The following is a 14,659-nucleotide window of genomic DNA, read 5'->3' as shown; positions in this document are numbered from 1 at the left end:
AATAATAATAATGATAATAATTACAATAATAATGATTATTAGTATTAATAATATTAGAATAATAATGATTATATTAATTATAATAATAATGATGATGATAATAATAATGATCATAATAGTAATAATGATAATAATAATAATGATAATAATAATAATGGATAAGGAAATCAAGTCTAGTCCCGATTTCCCCAAATGTTATTCCGCTACCGAATATGTTTTATTATGATCATTTATATGAACACTCAATTTAATTACACATTCTCTTTTACAGAAAGTGATTAGCAGGTCGTAGCTCAGCTTCATATGAATGTCATAGAGACAAACCAAAGATATTCCCGTGTGCATCAGGCGCGTCTTCCTCTGGCATTTTACCACTCGTTTCTATCCTTGCAGATTTAGATCGGTATAAACAATCGAGAATTGTGTATAAAAAAAAGGTTCCCCCCTCTCACCCCCCATGAAACGTTGCCGATCTGTATGGGGGGTGTGGGCCCCCTAGGTTGGAAACCCTTGATGTAGAGGACCCTGGTTCAGTGAGGCAGCGCTATATGCTAAGCTAGCTCACTGACTGTGGTTATACAGTACACACATTGAATTGAATGGGGGGGGGGGGGTCATATCATTTATGTGTGAGAGACAAGAGACAGAAGTTGGGAACTAAAAATAAGAAAAGAGGAAAATAAAAGAGCTGATATGGAGGGCAAACATGAGAGGTGACCCAGATACAGTCATTAAAGTATTGACGCATTTGACAGAACAGTGTTTCCTTCAACCTCATTCTGCCTTGGCCTTTCATAATCAAGTCTATTAGGATGCCTCTGCGTTTGAAGTGACGCCTCGTTCGGAGCAGAAAAGAAGGAGAGAGGGAAGGAGATTGAGAGTTGTAATAGGTTAATGGAGGAGACTTGACGACAGAGAAAAGACTTAAAAGGAGTGTTTTTGTTGTTGATACAGTTGTCTCTGAAACTGTTGACCTTGAGAAAGAGGCTGGTTTTACTGCAGCCTTGGGACTATTCTAACGTGTCTCGTTCTTGTTACTGGGAAGGAGAAGAGGCTTGTCTGTCCAAGGTAGCTTTTCTAAATGAAGTTCACTTGAGCTCTATCTCTCTCTCTCTGAAATTGAAATGTCCCTTAGTACAGTTGTGGCCAAAAGTTTTGAGAATGACACAAATATTAATTTTCACAAAGTCTGCTGCCTCAGTTTGTATGCATATTTGCATATACTCCAGAATGTTATGAAGAGTGATCAGATGAATTGCAATTATTTGCAAAGTCCCTCTTTTCCATGCAAATGAACTGAATCCCCCAAAAACATTTCCACTGCATTTCAGCCTTGCCACAAAAGGACCAGCTGACATCATGTCAGTGATTCTCTCATTAAGTGTGAGTGTTGACGAGGACCAGGCTGGAGATCACTCTGTCATGCTGATTGAGTTCGAATAACAGACTGGAAGCTTCAAAAGGAGGGTGGTGCTTGGAATCACTGTTCTTTCTCTGTCAACAATGGTTACCTGCAAGGAAACACGTGCCGTCTTCATTGCTTTGCACAAAAAAGGGCTTCACAGGCAAGGATATTGCTGCCAGTAAGATTGCACCTAAATCAACCATTTATCGGATCATCAAGAACTTCAAGGAGAGCGGTTCAATTGTTGTGAAGAAGGCTTCAGGGCGCCCAGGAAGTCCAGCAAGTGCCAGGACCGTCTCCTAAAGTTGATTCAGCTGCGGGATCAGGGCACCACCAGTACAGAGTTTGCTAAGGAATGGCAGCAGGCAGGTGTGAGTGCATCTGCACGCACAGTGAGGTGAAGACTTTTGGAGGATGGCCTTGTGTCAAGAAGGGCAGCAAAGAAGCCACTTCTCTCCAGGAAAAACATCCGAGACAGACTGATATTCTGCAAAAGGTACAGGGATTGGACTGCTAAGGACTGGGGTAAAGTGATTTTTTCTGATGAATCCCCTTTCCGATTGTTTGGGGCATCCGGAAAAAAGCTTGTCCGGAGAAGAAAAGGTGAGTGCTACCATCAGTCCTGTATCATGTCAACAGTAAAGCATCCTGAGACCATTCATGTGTGGGGTTGCTTCTCGGCTAAGGGAGTGGGCTCACTCACAATTTTGCCTAGGAACACAGCCATGAATAAAGAATGGTACAAACACATCCTCCGAGAGCAACTTCTCCCAACCATCCAGGAACAGTTTGGTGACGAACAATGCCTTTTCCAGCATGATGGAGCACCTTGCCATAAGGCAAAAGTGATAACTAAGTGGCTCGGGGAACAAAACATTGATATGTTGGGTCCATGGCCAGGAAACTCCCCAGACTGTAATCCCATTGAGAACTTGTGGTCAATCCTCAAGAGGCGGGTGGACAAACAAAACCCCACAAATTCTGACAAACTACAAGCATTGATTATGCAAGAATAGGCTGCCATCAGTCAGGATGTGGCCCAGAAGTTAACTGACAGCATGCCAGGGCAGATTGCAGAGGTCTTGAAAAAGAAGGGTCAACACTGCAAATATTGACTCTTTGCATTAACTTCACGTAATTGTCAATAAAAGCCATTGACACTTATGAAATGCTTGTAATTATACGTCAGTATTCCATAGTAACATCTGACAAACATCTAAAGACACTGAAGCAGCAAACTTTGTGGAAATTAATATTTGTGTCATTCTCAAAACTTTTGGCCACGACTGTACAATAGTACAATATGGTTTTATGGATTCTCGCATATTCTCTCACCCCTGTCTCTTCCTCCCAGAAATCGTTGAGCGCGTGGCGCTGGGCCAGTGGCCCTACCTGCGGCCCTCCCTCTGCCCCCAGAGTCACAGTGAAGAGGTGGGCCAGCTCATGCAGCGCTGCTGGAGCGAAGACGTGAACGAGAGGCCCGAGTTCCACCACATCAAGCTGCTGCTGCGCAAACACAACAGGTACACCATGTGTGTGCGCACTGCTTAAAACCTCCATGAACACCATGCACTTTATATGGTGCCTGATCTACAGACATGCACTGATACCCATCCCCTCGAGTTAGAGATCTGCATACGTTCACAATAACTCTCCACGCACAAACATGTGTGTGATTCATTTTACCCAACGACTGGATGTACTCACAACAGGTTTGCACTGCTCTGACAACTACCTTCAAAAACCTCCCGCCGCATCTTTTACCCGTTCATTTCTCCTCTCCTCCATCCCTCTCGCCATCCTTCCCTCCCCAGAGGTTATGGGTCTAATATCCTGGACAACCTGCTGTCTCGGATGGAGCAGTACGCCAATAACCTGGAAGAACTGGTGGAGGAAAGGACACAGGCTTACCATGAAGAGAAACGCAAGGCCGAGGCACTGCTCTACCAGATACTTCCACAGTGAGTGTATTAAGAGGACCACAGTGGAAATAAGTTGTTTCGCTTTTTTGTTATCCTAAATTATTTTTAAGGCAGTGTACTAGGTTGTGTCCTTTTTTGAATAATTAGGTCCAAAAATGACACACACAAACACACCCTCACACAGAAATGCTCATCAAAGGCTGTACTCTGCAGAGGACTAGTACATACAAACATAATTTGGTGATTTGACTGAATCACACACACGCGCACACACACACACCCAACTCCCTCTGCTTAACACTGTCTGTGTGTGATGTAGCTCTGTAGCGGAGCAGCTGAAGAGAGGGGAGACGGTGCAGGCTGAGGCCTTTGACTCGGTCACCATCTACTTCAGTGACATCGTGGGCTTCACCGCCATCTCAGCCGAGAGCACGCCCATGCAGGTCAGTCCAGAATGAACGTAGTCAACAGACGCTTGACAATACAGTCTAGTGCCGATATGCAATGGCTTTAGGCTGTCATGAATGAGAAGCGGAGTATGCCGTTTTTCTGAGCAAATTAAAATAATATATTTGAGTTGGGATCGATGAAATGCACTTAATTTAAGCATACTTGTGTTCAATGTGTACTTTTCAGACGTGAACTGTATTACAATTGCCTCATATCTGAAGGCAAATGAATTGACTGTTATTCTACTTATTCTACTTAAAGGACACATATTTTATGCAGTGGCTGATAATCCTCACGTTTCCCTGTAGGTGGTGACCCTATTGAATGACCTCTACACGTGTTTCGATGCCATCATCGACAACTTTGATGTTTATAAGGTGAAGTCAGAGTCTGAACCTTGTTATTCACACAGGGTGTGCACACATTTAATGCAACTGATCCAGCTACACAAGTGCTTGAAGACTATTTGAATCAGGTGTGTTGGAGCTAGAAGGACACAAAGACCTGGACATGCTGTGAGCCTCCTGTACCACGGTTACTCGCCACTGAGTCAAGGACATGTTTAGTAAGAAGCCTGGTGACAGTGTGACCGTCTCTCACTCTGTGGCGCCCTCAGGTGGAGACGATAGGCGATGCATACATGGTGGTGTCTGGGCTGCCCGTGAGGAACGGCAATCTGCACGGCCGAGAAATCGCCCGCATGTCGCTAGCCCTGCTGGAGGCCGTACACTCCTTCAGGATCCGCCACCGACCTGCCCAGCAGCTCTTTCTGCGCAGTGGCATCCACAGTGGTGAGCGGCGAGAAGGGCGGGGGGGGTTGTTGTATGGTTCAAATTGTATTTGTTTTCTAACAAATGCACTTCCTTGAGCTTGTCTGACACTGTGGAATCATTAGGGTCTGTGGAATATTGGAATAGGTTGTGTGTGTGTGTTCTCTCCAGGCCCAGTGTGTGCTGGTGTTGTAGGACTGAAGATGCCTCGGTTCTGTCTGTTTGGAGACACAGTCAACACAGCCTCTCGCATGGAGTCCAATGGGGAGGGTGAGAGAGACCCATCTCTTTTATCTACAATCTCATGACCTATCAGGGTACACATACACTAGTCCTTCTCTGGCTTCAATGACCACATGTCTGTCATGTTCTCATCCCTCAGCCCTGAAGATCCACGTGTCGGAGGCCACGCGTACGGTGCTGGACGACTTCAACTGTTTCCAGCTGGAGCTGAGAGGAGACGTGGAGATGAAGGGCAAAGGGAGGATGAAGACCTACTGGCTACTGGGGGAGAGCACCAGCAACATGGCTTACTAGAGAGAGAGAGAGAGAGAGAGAGAGAGATGGGGAGAGCGGGAGAAAGAGAGACGGGGAGAGCGAGAGAAAGAGAGAGAGAGACACACGGGAGAGAGAGAGATGCATACTGTTTAGACCGTATTAGAGAGACGTGGTAGAAAAGAGATGTAAGGGAAGGCAGGGCTGAGATAAAAGGAACAGACATGCATACAGATGCACATGGGAATGGAATGAAATGGAAATAAGCAACAACAACAAAAACTGTACCACTGACAACTCCCTCCTTAATGATAGTCTCATCGACAGAGTCTCACTGCTCTTCATGGGGATACCTTGGTTCCTATAGGTGGACAAGCCCTGTCTAGATTGACTTACCATGGTGGATCATCCATGGACAGCTGTAGACTTGTAGACTTTCCAACCAAAGGAACGATATCACTGCTACACCCGCCATGTGCCGATTGGCGAGGCACCACCTCTGATTGACACAGACGATGGGCATTTGCGAACGACGCCACCCTGTGTTCCAGAGTTGCAACTGTCGATATTTGTGAACAAACATTTTGGACATTCTTATTTGGACCTGTTGTGTGTGGTGACGAGAGTTGTCCAATGTGTTATTTTGTGGTTATTTGACTTTGTGACTGACTTGGTGTTCTCTAACATTTGTGTAGAGGCCTTAGTGTTATGTGAAGCATTCCCTGGTGTTTTTCTATTTATTTCACAAGTGGTTTGTGTTCTATATTACTATATCAGTTTGTTCAATATCAGTCGAACATGAATCAACTGAAGTCCAGAGGGGTACACTACGAATGTAGCTAGATGTATTCAGTCTTTTCTGATATTAGCTAGCTTCAGTCAGCTTCACGTTCCAGCTCAGGCTTCACGCATGTTATGAAGGTAGATCAGGCAGATGTTGATCGTTCAACCGCCGCTTACTTGAGCCTGCTCGAGCCGGGCGTGTAACTGCACGTACATGTCACACATTGCTAGTCGAAAGCCAAACTGAGACGATACTGAAACATTCGTCCATGGGCGTGTCAGTGACACATTTTCATTTTTGCCAAAATCTAAATGAAAGGGAAAACTAACCTGCAAATTCAGCGGGCTTATGGTGTGAAATGGGCTATTACAAGTGCCTCTGTCTTGCGCATATCGTTTATTTGGTGTGCTTAGCAATGCACGATGACTCCCCACTCATATCGATAAAATCATTGTATGAATTCCTACGACAGTTTTACTGCCCGTGAAGATTCAAATGCATCCTGTCGTTACTAAATGTGTTGTGTGTAATGTATTTGAATGTTACTATTTATAACACAGGATTGACTCAACCACTTCATTCGGGATAAATTGAGTAAACACTGAGTTAGCCATCCCGGAAGCAGATTAGTTCTGAAGGATTCGTTTCCACAGAAATGTACCTGGCTAAAAGGTGAGCCACATTTGTGTCACCGTTTGAACTCAGAGTTGACCACAGTTTCCTCGCTAACTCCTCAAACCAGATTCGTAGAATAGGGCTCAGTAATCCATAATAATACCAGTCAACAAAGTGTGTCCCACAACCTATTAGGCTATGTGCTTTATGGGGAATTCGTGGAGGCAATCCCCACCATGCAAGTATAGGCGATCTAATTGACATTGGTGAAATGTCTCAAATTGACACTTATGGCTGTTAAGGACATTAGTCTTGTAAATAAGTCCGTGTGCATTCAACAGGGCTGTTCAAAAAGAGAATTTACAGCTAAAACGAATAGTTTTGGTCATAAAAAAAACAAGTTGCTTTAATCTTCTCAAGATAAACTGCGGTGACAATGAAGAATTGAGAATTAGAGTTGGCCACGAATGTCAACTTTTGGATGAATTACGTATTATTATCTAGTCACAGGTAATGCTGTCTGCGTGGTTATAACCAGATAGTCCTCCCACACGAAGTTCTTATATTACAGACTCATTTTGAAGTTCAGATTTTCTAATTGTCCTTTTTCCTTCTTTCTTTTTTACAAGATGATGTTATACTCAAGGGTACAAAAGAATGAGTGAGTCTAGCTCTTCACTTCTGTTACTGATAAGAAAGGTCAGATTTATTTCAGATTGGGAGTCCTTCTAAATGGCATACATAGCATAGTGAAAAATGATATATTGGATATATATGCCCATAAACTCTCAAAGTTGACTCTCGGAGGATACTGGTTTGGCTTGTGATTTGCAAACATGTTGCAACAAACGACTCTTTTGCCTTTTGTTCGTTGGTGTTTTTGGGTGGATCTGCTCGTTGTCTATCTGAAAGGAACAGCTGCACCACCTCGCTACTTGGCTCAGAAGTGGAGCATCACTGATAGGCAGCAGGCACCCATATACCAACCAGCGCTATGGACCATGTGAATGTGCTCTCACTTGAATGGCCCTAAACCTTAAACTTATCATCAGTGAGAATATCCCCTTTCCAACTTAAGTCTAAATGATTTGATCATTTCATTTTCCATGAGTGAATGTATCACCTAAGTCAAAGCAAATACTCGTGAAATAATCAGGATTGATAATGTGGAGTTGTAAATGATAACAGCTCTGTGTGATGTCAGGGAGACACGTCATTGATCAGTAGTAACTCACCCAATGTCAGGCTTGATCTGACAGGTAACCCAGCAGGCAAAACTGGTTTCAGTATAATCTATTTTATGGCGTCGTAGTCAGGTTGTATACTGGTGGTGTGAAAGTTTTTGCAGAAGTTCATTATTTTTAGCAAACAGAAAATCAAGTCTTTGTCTAGTTGTAATCTGACCAGATAACAACCAAAATATGACGTCTTTCCCATTTTGTCTTCTTGTCGTGAAAAATATGTCTTTACCTGGTTGTAACAAGCAACTGGTTGAGACCAGCAACTGGTTGAGACCAGCAACTGGTTGAGACCAGCAACTGGTTGAGACCAGCAACTGGTTGAGACCAGCAACTGGTTGAGACCAGTTGCTTGTAATATGGTTGTATGATTTCTTGTCAACCAGAAAACCAGTTTACAACCAGAAAATGACATCATTAAGATGAATGTGGTCACATGGCTTCATTAAGATGAATGTGGTCACATGGCTTCTTTAAATGCGTTTCTGATGCAGTAAAATGTATTTTATTGTGTTGTTTTGGTTGCTTTGTCTGTATTTTCGAAGAGTGGGTTGGTCTTTGAATTACTGTATGTTACAATGTACTGTTGTGTTTTAAAATATGACATTGGCGTTGTTTTGGGGAGGGAGAGAAATGTTCAGTTACATTGCCTGTCTTGTTTCGGGTCAGTTGAATGTCTTTATAAAATCAGTTGATAACCCACATTTTCTTCTGAGTCAATAGCAATGTGTTATTGTGCTTGATGTCATTTTGGCCGAAACGTGATGTACTTTCCATGTTTAGTTATTTATTAGACCTTACAATCTAAGTGGGAGTGTCCATGCACACAATTGCATTTTGTATCACAGTATGGCACAACAACCCACATACTCGTAGTCTAATCTACAGGTTACATATTTCTATCTATCTATATATAAACTTGAAATAATAAGGATATAAGTACAAGGTCAAATAACACAGTACAAGGTCAAATAACACAGTAAAAAAACAGCTTCGAAGACTTAACACTTTGACTACTTTTATTTGTACTGTGTAGCACTTTGAAAAAAGCTATTTGTCACAGAGTGCTTAAAAAAGATGCTGAAGAGGCAGATTCTTCACACAGCGTTAAGGAAGAAATCTGCAGTGTTGGAAAAAGTACCCAATTGTCATACTTGAGTAAAAGTAAAGATACCTTAATAGAAAAGGACTCAAGTAAAAGTGAGTCACCCACTAAAATACTACTTGAGTAGAAGTAATTGGTTTTAACTATACTTAAGTATCAAAGTAAAAGTATAAATCATTTAAAATTGCTTGTGTTAAGCAAACTTGACGACACTATTTTTTTTTAATGGAGAGCCAGCACTCAGACATAATTTACAAACAAAGTATTTGTGTTTCGTGAGTCTGTCAGATCAGAGGCAGTAGGGAGGTTCTCTTGATAAGTGCGTGAATTGGACCATTTTCCTGTGCTGCTTAGCATTCAAAATGTATGTACTTTTGGGTGTCTAGGAAAATGGATGGGGTAAAAACTGAATTATTTTCATTAGGAAAAAGTAAAAGTTGTCAAAAATATAAATAGTAAAGTACAGATACCCAAAAAAACGACTTAAGTAGTACTTTAAAGTATTTTTACTATAGTACTTTACACCACTGGAAAGGAAGAGGAACCAAATGAGGGGTCTATCTTTCTCTGGCAAGTCAGCTGAAAATTCTGATTTTATATGATCCTGAAGGTTAGTAATTTGTTAATGTCAAGAGATCAGTATTAAACCTCCTGAATCATTGCATGTTAGAATCACCTCTGGCAGTGATTAGAGCTGTGAGTGTTTATGGGTACGTCTCTAAGAGCTTTGCACACCTGGATTGTACAATAGTTGCCCATTATTCTTTTCAAAATTCTGCCAGCTCTGTGGAGTTGGTTGTTGATCATTGCAAGACAGACATTATCAAGTCTTGCCAAATCAAAACTGTAACTAAGCCGAATCATGAACATTCAATGTTGTCTTGGTAAGCAACTCCAGTGTATATTTGGCTTGTGTTTTAGGTAATTGTCCTGCTGAAAGGTGAATTTGTCTCCCAGTGTCTGGTGTAATGCAGACTGAACCAACTTTCCCTTCAAGATTTTGCCCATGCTTAGCTCCATTCCATTTATTTTTACCCTTAAAAAACTCCCTAGTCTTTTCTGATGACAAGCCATCACCACGCTTGAAAATATGAACTCAGTACTCAGTGATGTGTTGTGTTGGATTTGCCCCAAACATTACGCTTTTTATTCAGGACAAAAAGTACATTTCGTTACTACATTTTTTTTTTGCAGTAATACTTTAGTGCCTTATTGCAAACAGGTTGCATGTTTTGGAATATTGTTATTCTGTACAGGCTTCCTTCTTTTCACTCTGCCATTTATGTTAGTATTGTGGAGTTACTACAATGTTGTTGATCCATCCTCAGTTATCTCCTATTACAGCCATTAAACTCTATAACTGATTTTAAAATCACCATTGGTCTCATGGTGAAATCAATGAGCGGTTCCCTTCCTCTGAGTTAGGAAGTGCACCTGTATCTTTGTACACCAGCCAACGTGTAATTAATAACTGCACCATGCTCAAAGGGATATTTAATTTCAATTTTGTTTGACCTATCTACCAATAGGTGCCCTTCTTTTGTGAACCATTGGAAAACCACCATTTCCCCTTTTCTTTGTGATTGTATCTGTGCTTGAAATTCACTCCTCGACTGAGGGACCTTACAGATTTTGAAGTCGCAGGCAGGGCTTACTTTATCGTGAGACCATGACCGACTCATGTCCACTACACATTCTCCATGACTACTAATGGAGGGAAAAGCAGTCATCACTACTGACTACTTATGATTGTAAATAAAAATAAGTGTGGATTATACAGTTTAGCTACATTACTGACCGGAGTTGACGTCAATTAAATTTCAATCAGAAGAAAAAAAAACGTTTTCGATGAAGTTTCTCCTCGGTATATTGAGAAATCGTTAAAAATAAATGCAACTTTTTTTTATTGACTTTTCATGTCTCCTGTGTTATTATTTTTAATTCCCAAATAATCTGTTAAATGGATTGTGTTGCTCAATTATTTGGTTTACAATGAAACAGGGTGTAGATTGCAAATGTGTTTCCTCTGTTACACCACGTCTTTCTTTGTTCAGGAAATATTTTGCCTTAACTAGGAAAATATGTATACCCACTTTGGATAGCTATTTTACTTTGTTTCCATTCTCCAATAACATTATTTTCCCCAGCAACATGGTGGAACAGTTGTTTAAAATGGCCTCTTAAAATATCTGTCTGTTATCTTCTATAGTTATGCGTTATTGTTGAACATATTAAGTTGAACACATTTATCAGTTGAACGGAAGAGTCTTGAAAGGAATCCTTTGGGAGCAAACATGCGTTGGGTAGCTAGCCATTAATTGCTCTAAAAAAGATCTTGCCCAACCAAGCTCCTCATTTTGAAACTAAAGAAAACCATAGCAGGAATATGAAGTGGGTCTTCACACTCATCTGATTGTCTTTCTCTGCTTTCTGCTGTATTGCTGGGTTCTTGTCAATCCGGTAATTTATTTGACCTTTATTTTAACAGGGAAGACATATTGAGAGCTAGGTCTCTTTTACAAATGGACCCTGTATATACAACATAAACATTATACCCATATTTATATTTATACATACACACAGTATATATGTGTATATACAGTACCAGTCAAAGGTTTGGACACACCTACTCATTCCATTTATATTTTTACTATTTTCTACATTGTAGAATAATGGCAAAGACCTCAAAACTATGAAATAACTCATATGGAATCATGTAGTAACCAAAAAAGTGTTAAACAAATCCAAATATATTTTATATTTACTTCAAATAGCCACCCTTTGCCTTGATGACAGCTTTGCAAACTCTTGGCATTCTCTCAACCAGCTTCATGAGGGAGTCACCTGGAATGCATTTCAATAAACAGGTGTGACTTGTTAAAAGTTCATTTGTGGAATTTCTTCCCTTAATGCCATATTATGGCAAGAATAGCTCAAATAAGCAAAGAGAAGTGACAGTTCATCATTACTTTAAGACATGAAGGTCAGTCAATACGGAAAATTTCAAGAACTTCGAAAATTTCTTCAAGTGCAGTCGCAAAAACTATCAAGAGCTATGATGAAACTGACTATCATGAGGACCGCCACAGGAGAGAGTTCCTCTGCTGCAGAGAATAAGTTCATTAGAATTACCAGCCTCAGAAATGTCATCCCAAATAAATGCTTCATAGAGTTCAAGTAACAGACACATCTCAACATAAACTGTTCAGAGGAAACTGTGTGAATCAGGCTTTCATGGTTGAATTGCTGCAAAGAAACCAATACTAAAGGACACCAATAATAAGAAGAGACTTGCTTGGGCCAAGAAACACGAGCAATGGACATTAGACTGGTGGAAATTTGTCCTTTGGTCCAAATTTTAGATTTTTGGTTCCAACCGCAGTGTCTTTGTGAGACACGGTGTTCGTGAACGGATGATCTCCACCGTAAAACATGGAGGAGGAGGTGTTATGGTGTGGGGGTGCTTTGCTGGTGACACTGTCAGTGATTTATTTAGAATTCAAGGCACACAACCAGTATGGCTACCATAGCATTTTGCAGCGATACGCCATCCCATCTGGTTTGGGCTTAGTGGGACTATCATTTGTTTTTCAACAGGACAATGACCCAACACACCTCCAGGCTGTGTAAGAGCTATTTTACCAAGAAGGAGAGTGGAGGAGTGCTACATCAGATGACCTGGCCTCGACAATCTCCCGTCCTCAACCAAATTGAGATGGTTTGGGATGAGTCGGACTGCAGAGTGAAGGAAAAGCAGCCAACACGTGCTCAGCATGTGGGAACTCCTTCAAGACTGTTGGAAAAGCATTACAGGTGAAGCTGGTTGAGAGAATGCCAAGAGTGTGCAATATATAAAATATATTTGGATTTGTTTAACACTTTTTTGGTTACTACATGTTTCCATATGTGTTATTTCATAGTTTTGATGTCTTCTCTATTATTCTACAATGTAGAAAATAGTACAAATAGAGAAAAACCCTTGAATGAGTAAGTGTTCTAAAACTTTTGACCGGTAGTGTACATACACAGATTGACAGAAAACAACATCATTATTGTCTCTGAAGAACTGCTGCGGTCATGCACCCTGCTAACTGAGCTGAACATGTCATTTAACATTATTAGTGAACTGTCTTGAGTTATCTTCCTAATCAATGAAGCAGCTGAGAATGACAATAGGCTTTCATCTGTGCCAAACGTCACAAGCAATCGCCACACTGAAAATTCTGGATTTCAGCAGCAATAACATCAATAATCAAGGCTGTTCAGATTTAGACAATATCACCAGACTCACAGAACTCAATCTTAATAACAACAAACCTTGAGGGCAGTTTTTTGTATAGAGAGCCTGACCTTGGGTGATACTTTCAAGGAGGGTTTGCAGAAACTCAAGATGTTGGATTTGACAGGAAATAATATTAAATCAATCAGAAAAGAAGACTTTAAAGCATACAATCACGTAGGGAGTTGATTTCATCTGACAATCAAATTGTCCATTTGGAACCTGTGGAATTTGAGAGATTGGCCAGCCTTACATACTGTATCTTCATCTGTCATCAAATAAACTTAATGAAGATCATATAACAGGCGCTGTGTTCACAGGACTAAGAAGCTTACTAACCCTTGATACAGTATGAATGCTATATGAATGCTATATGAATGCTATATTCTATGACACAAAAGAAACCAATCTCTCCAACATTCTCTAACCTGCTATCCTGGAAAACCTCAATGTTGACAATCAGGGTCCCAATGCGAAAATACCTCATTATATAGCCTCTAACTTTCTTGAAAGAGGTATTTGTCTTATCTCCCTGCACCCAGACACATTCATTCACACACCCCACTTGGTGCACATAATCTATAATGACCTCACAGCCCACCCTCCAGAGCTGTTTCACCCAATCCCAATGCTAAAACTGCTCTACCTGTCCAATTCCTGACTTCTGTCTTCAGATTTCCTCATATGAGCCAAACTCACTCACTCAAGTAAGAAGCTTTTACAAGTAGCTCAGAACGAGGTTACAGAGATCCGTGAGACAGTGATATGTTCTCTTCCTGCCTTACATTTCCTTAATTTAGAGATAACTCTTTCACCTATGACTGTAGCAAACACAAGTCGTTTATGCTCACGATTTTGTTTTCAAATTCCCAGAGGATAAGAAAGGCACTAAACTGTTGGACCTTGACATCCACTCCTGTTTGGAAGACATATCAGGCTTCTTCTATTTCATCACCAACACCTCATTTGCCCTCCTTACCCTGCTGGGGTCCTTTATTTACCATATCCACAGCTGGTTTGGTTTCCCTGTAGATAAACAACTAAACTAAGCTAAACTAACATAAATCGTGAACTAAAACTAAACTAACTAAACTAATGGAATTCAACTAATTTAATAGAACTCAACTAATCTTCAATCACTTATTGGTCGCTTTCTGTGTTCCTGTGTCCTTAGTTTGTGTTTAGATTCAACTGAATTAATTACTGTGCATTGTTTTTTTTTTAAACTTTGAAACTTTGAAAAACGGGATAACTGTTATGGCTAAATGGTCCGTGTATGTAAAACATGAAAGTATATTTGCAAAACACTGTGTTTAATACATTTGGTCTGGCTTGCTTGGATGAATGTTGTTGTTCGTTGTCATGGGTTGTTGCGCCCTCAGTGGTACAAATATATAACTAGTAGTTTGCCACAACATTCTTCTTGTCACGAAGCACATTTTCCTTGGAGTAGGCTAATGTAGGCAGCTATAGCGAATTTCAAGCATGTTTCCAACGTTTTGCTTAATGAAATGTAAAATGTATTATTTAGAAGGTAATTGGTCTGAATGCTATTGCTTTAACTTAGCATGATAATGAAGAACAATTATCCTGATT

General features: G+C 40.7%; 1 protein-coding gene across 2 annotated transcripts in view; it reads left to right on the top strand.

The window, feature by feature from the left end:
- The window catches only part of LOC124013123 (atrial natriuretic peptide receptor 1-like), a 124,413-nt gene extending 116,026 nt beyond the window's left edge, over positions 1–8,387 (top strand). For both annotated transcript variants that reach the window (XM_046327297.1, XM_046327296.1), the window contains 7 exons: positions 2,760–2,928; positions 3,220–3,366; positions 3,647–3,770; positions 4,086–4,154; positions 4,394–4,568; positions 4,719–4,817; positions 4,930–8,387. In XM_046327297.1, the coding sequence (XP_046183253.1) occupies positions 2,760–2,928; positions 3,220–3,366; positions 3,647–3,770; positions 4,086–4,154; positions 4,394–4,568; positions 4,719–4,817; positions 4,930–5,084 (938 nt within the window). In that variant the 3' untranslated portion in view covers positions 5,085–8,387. The remainder of the gene's footprint in view (positions 1–2,759; positions 2,929–3,219; positions 3,367–3,646; positions 3,771–4,085; positions 4,155–4,393; positions 4,569–4,718; positions 4,818–4,929) is intronic.
- Positions 8,388–14,659: the final 6,272 nt, after the last annotated feature.

Source organism: Oncorhynchus gorbuscha, linkage group LG24 (assembly GCF_021184085.1).
Source record: "Oncorhynchus gorbuscha isolate QuinsamMale2020 ecotype Even-year linkage group LG24, OgorEven_v1.0, whole genome shotgun sequence".
In the NCBI taxonomy this organism is placed as follows: domain Eukaryota; kingdom Metazoa; phylum Chordata; class Actinopteri; order Salmoniformes; family Salmonidae; genus Oncorhynchus; species Oncorhynchus gorbuscha.
The sequence above is the reverse complement of the archived record's forward strand: the minus strand, read 5'-3'. Positions and strand labels throughout refer to the sequence as shown.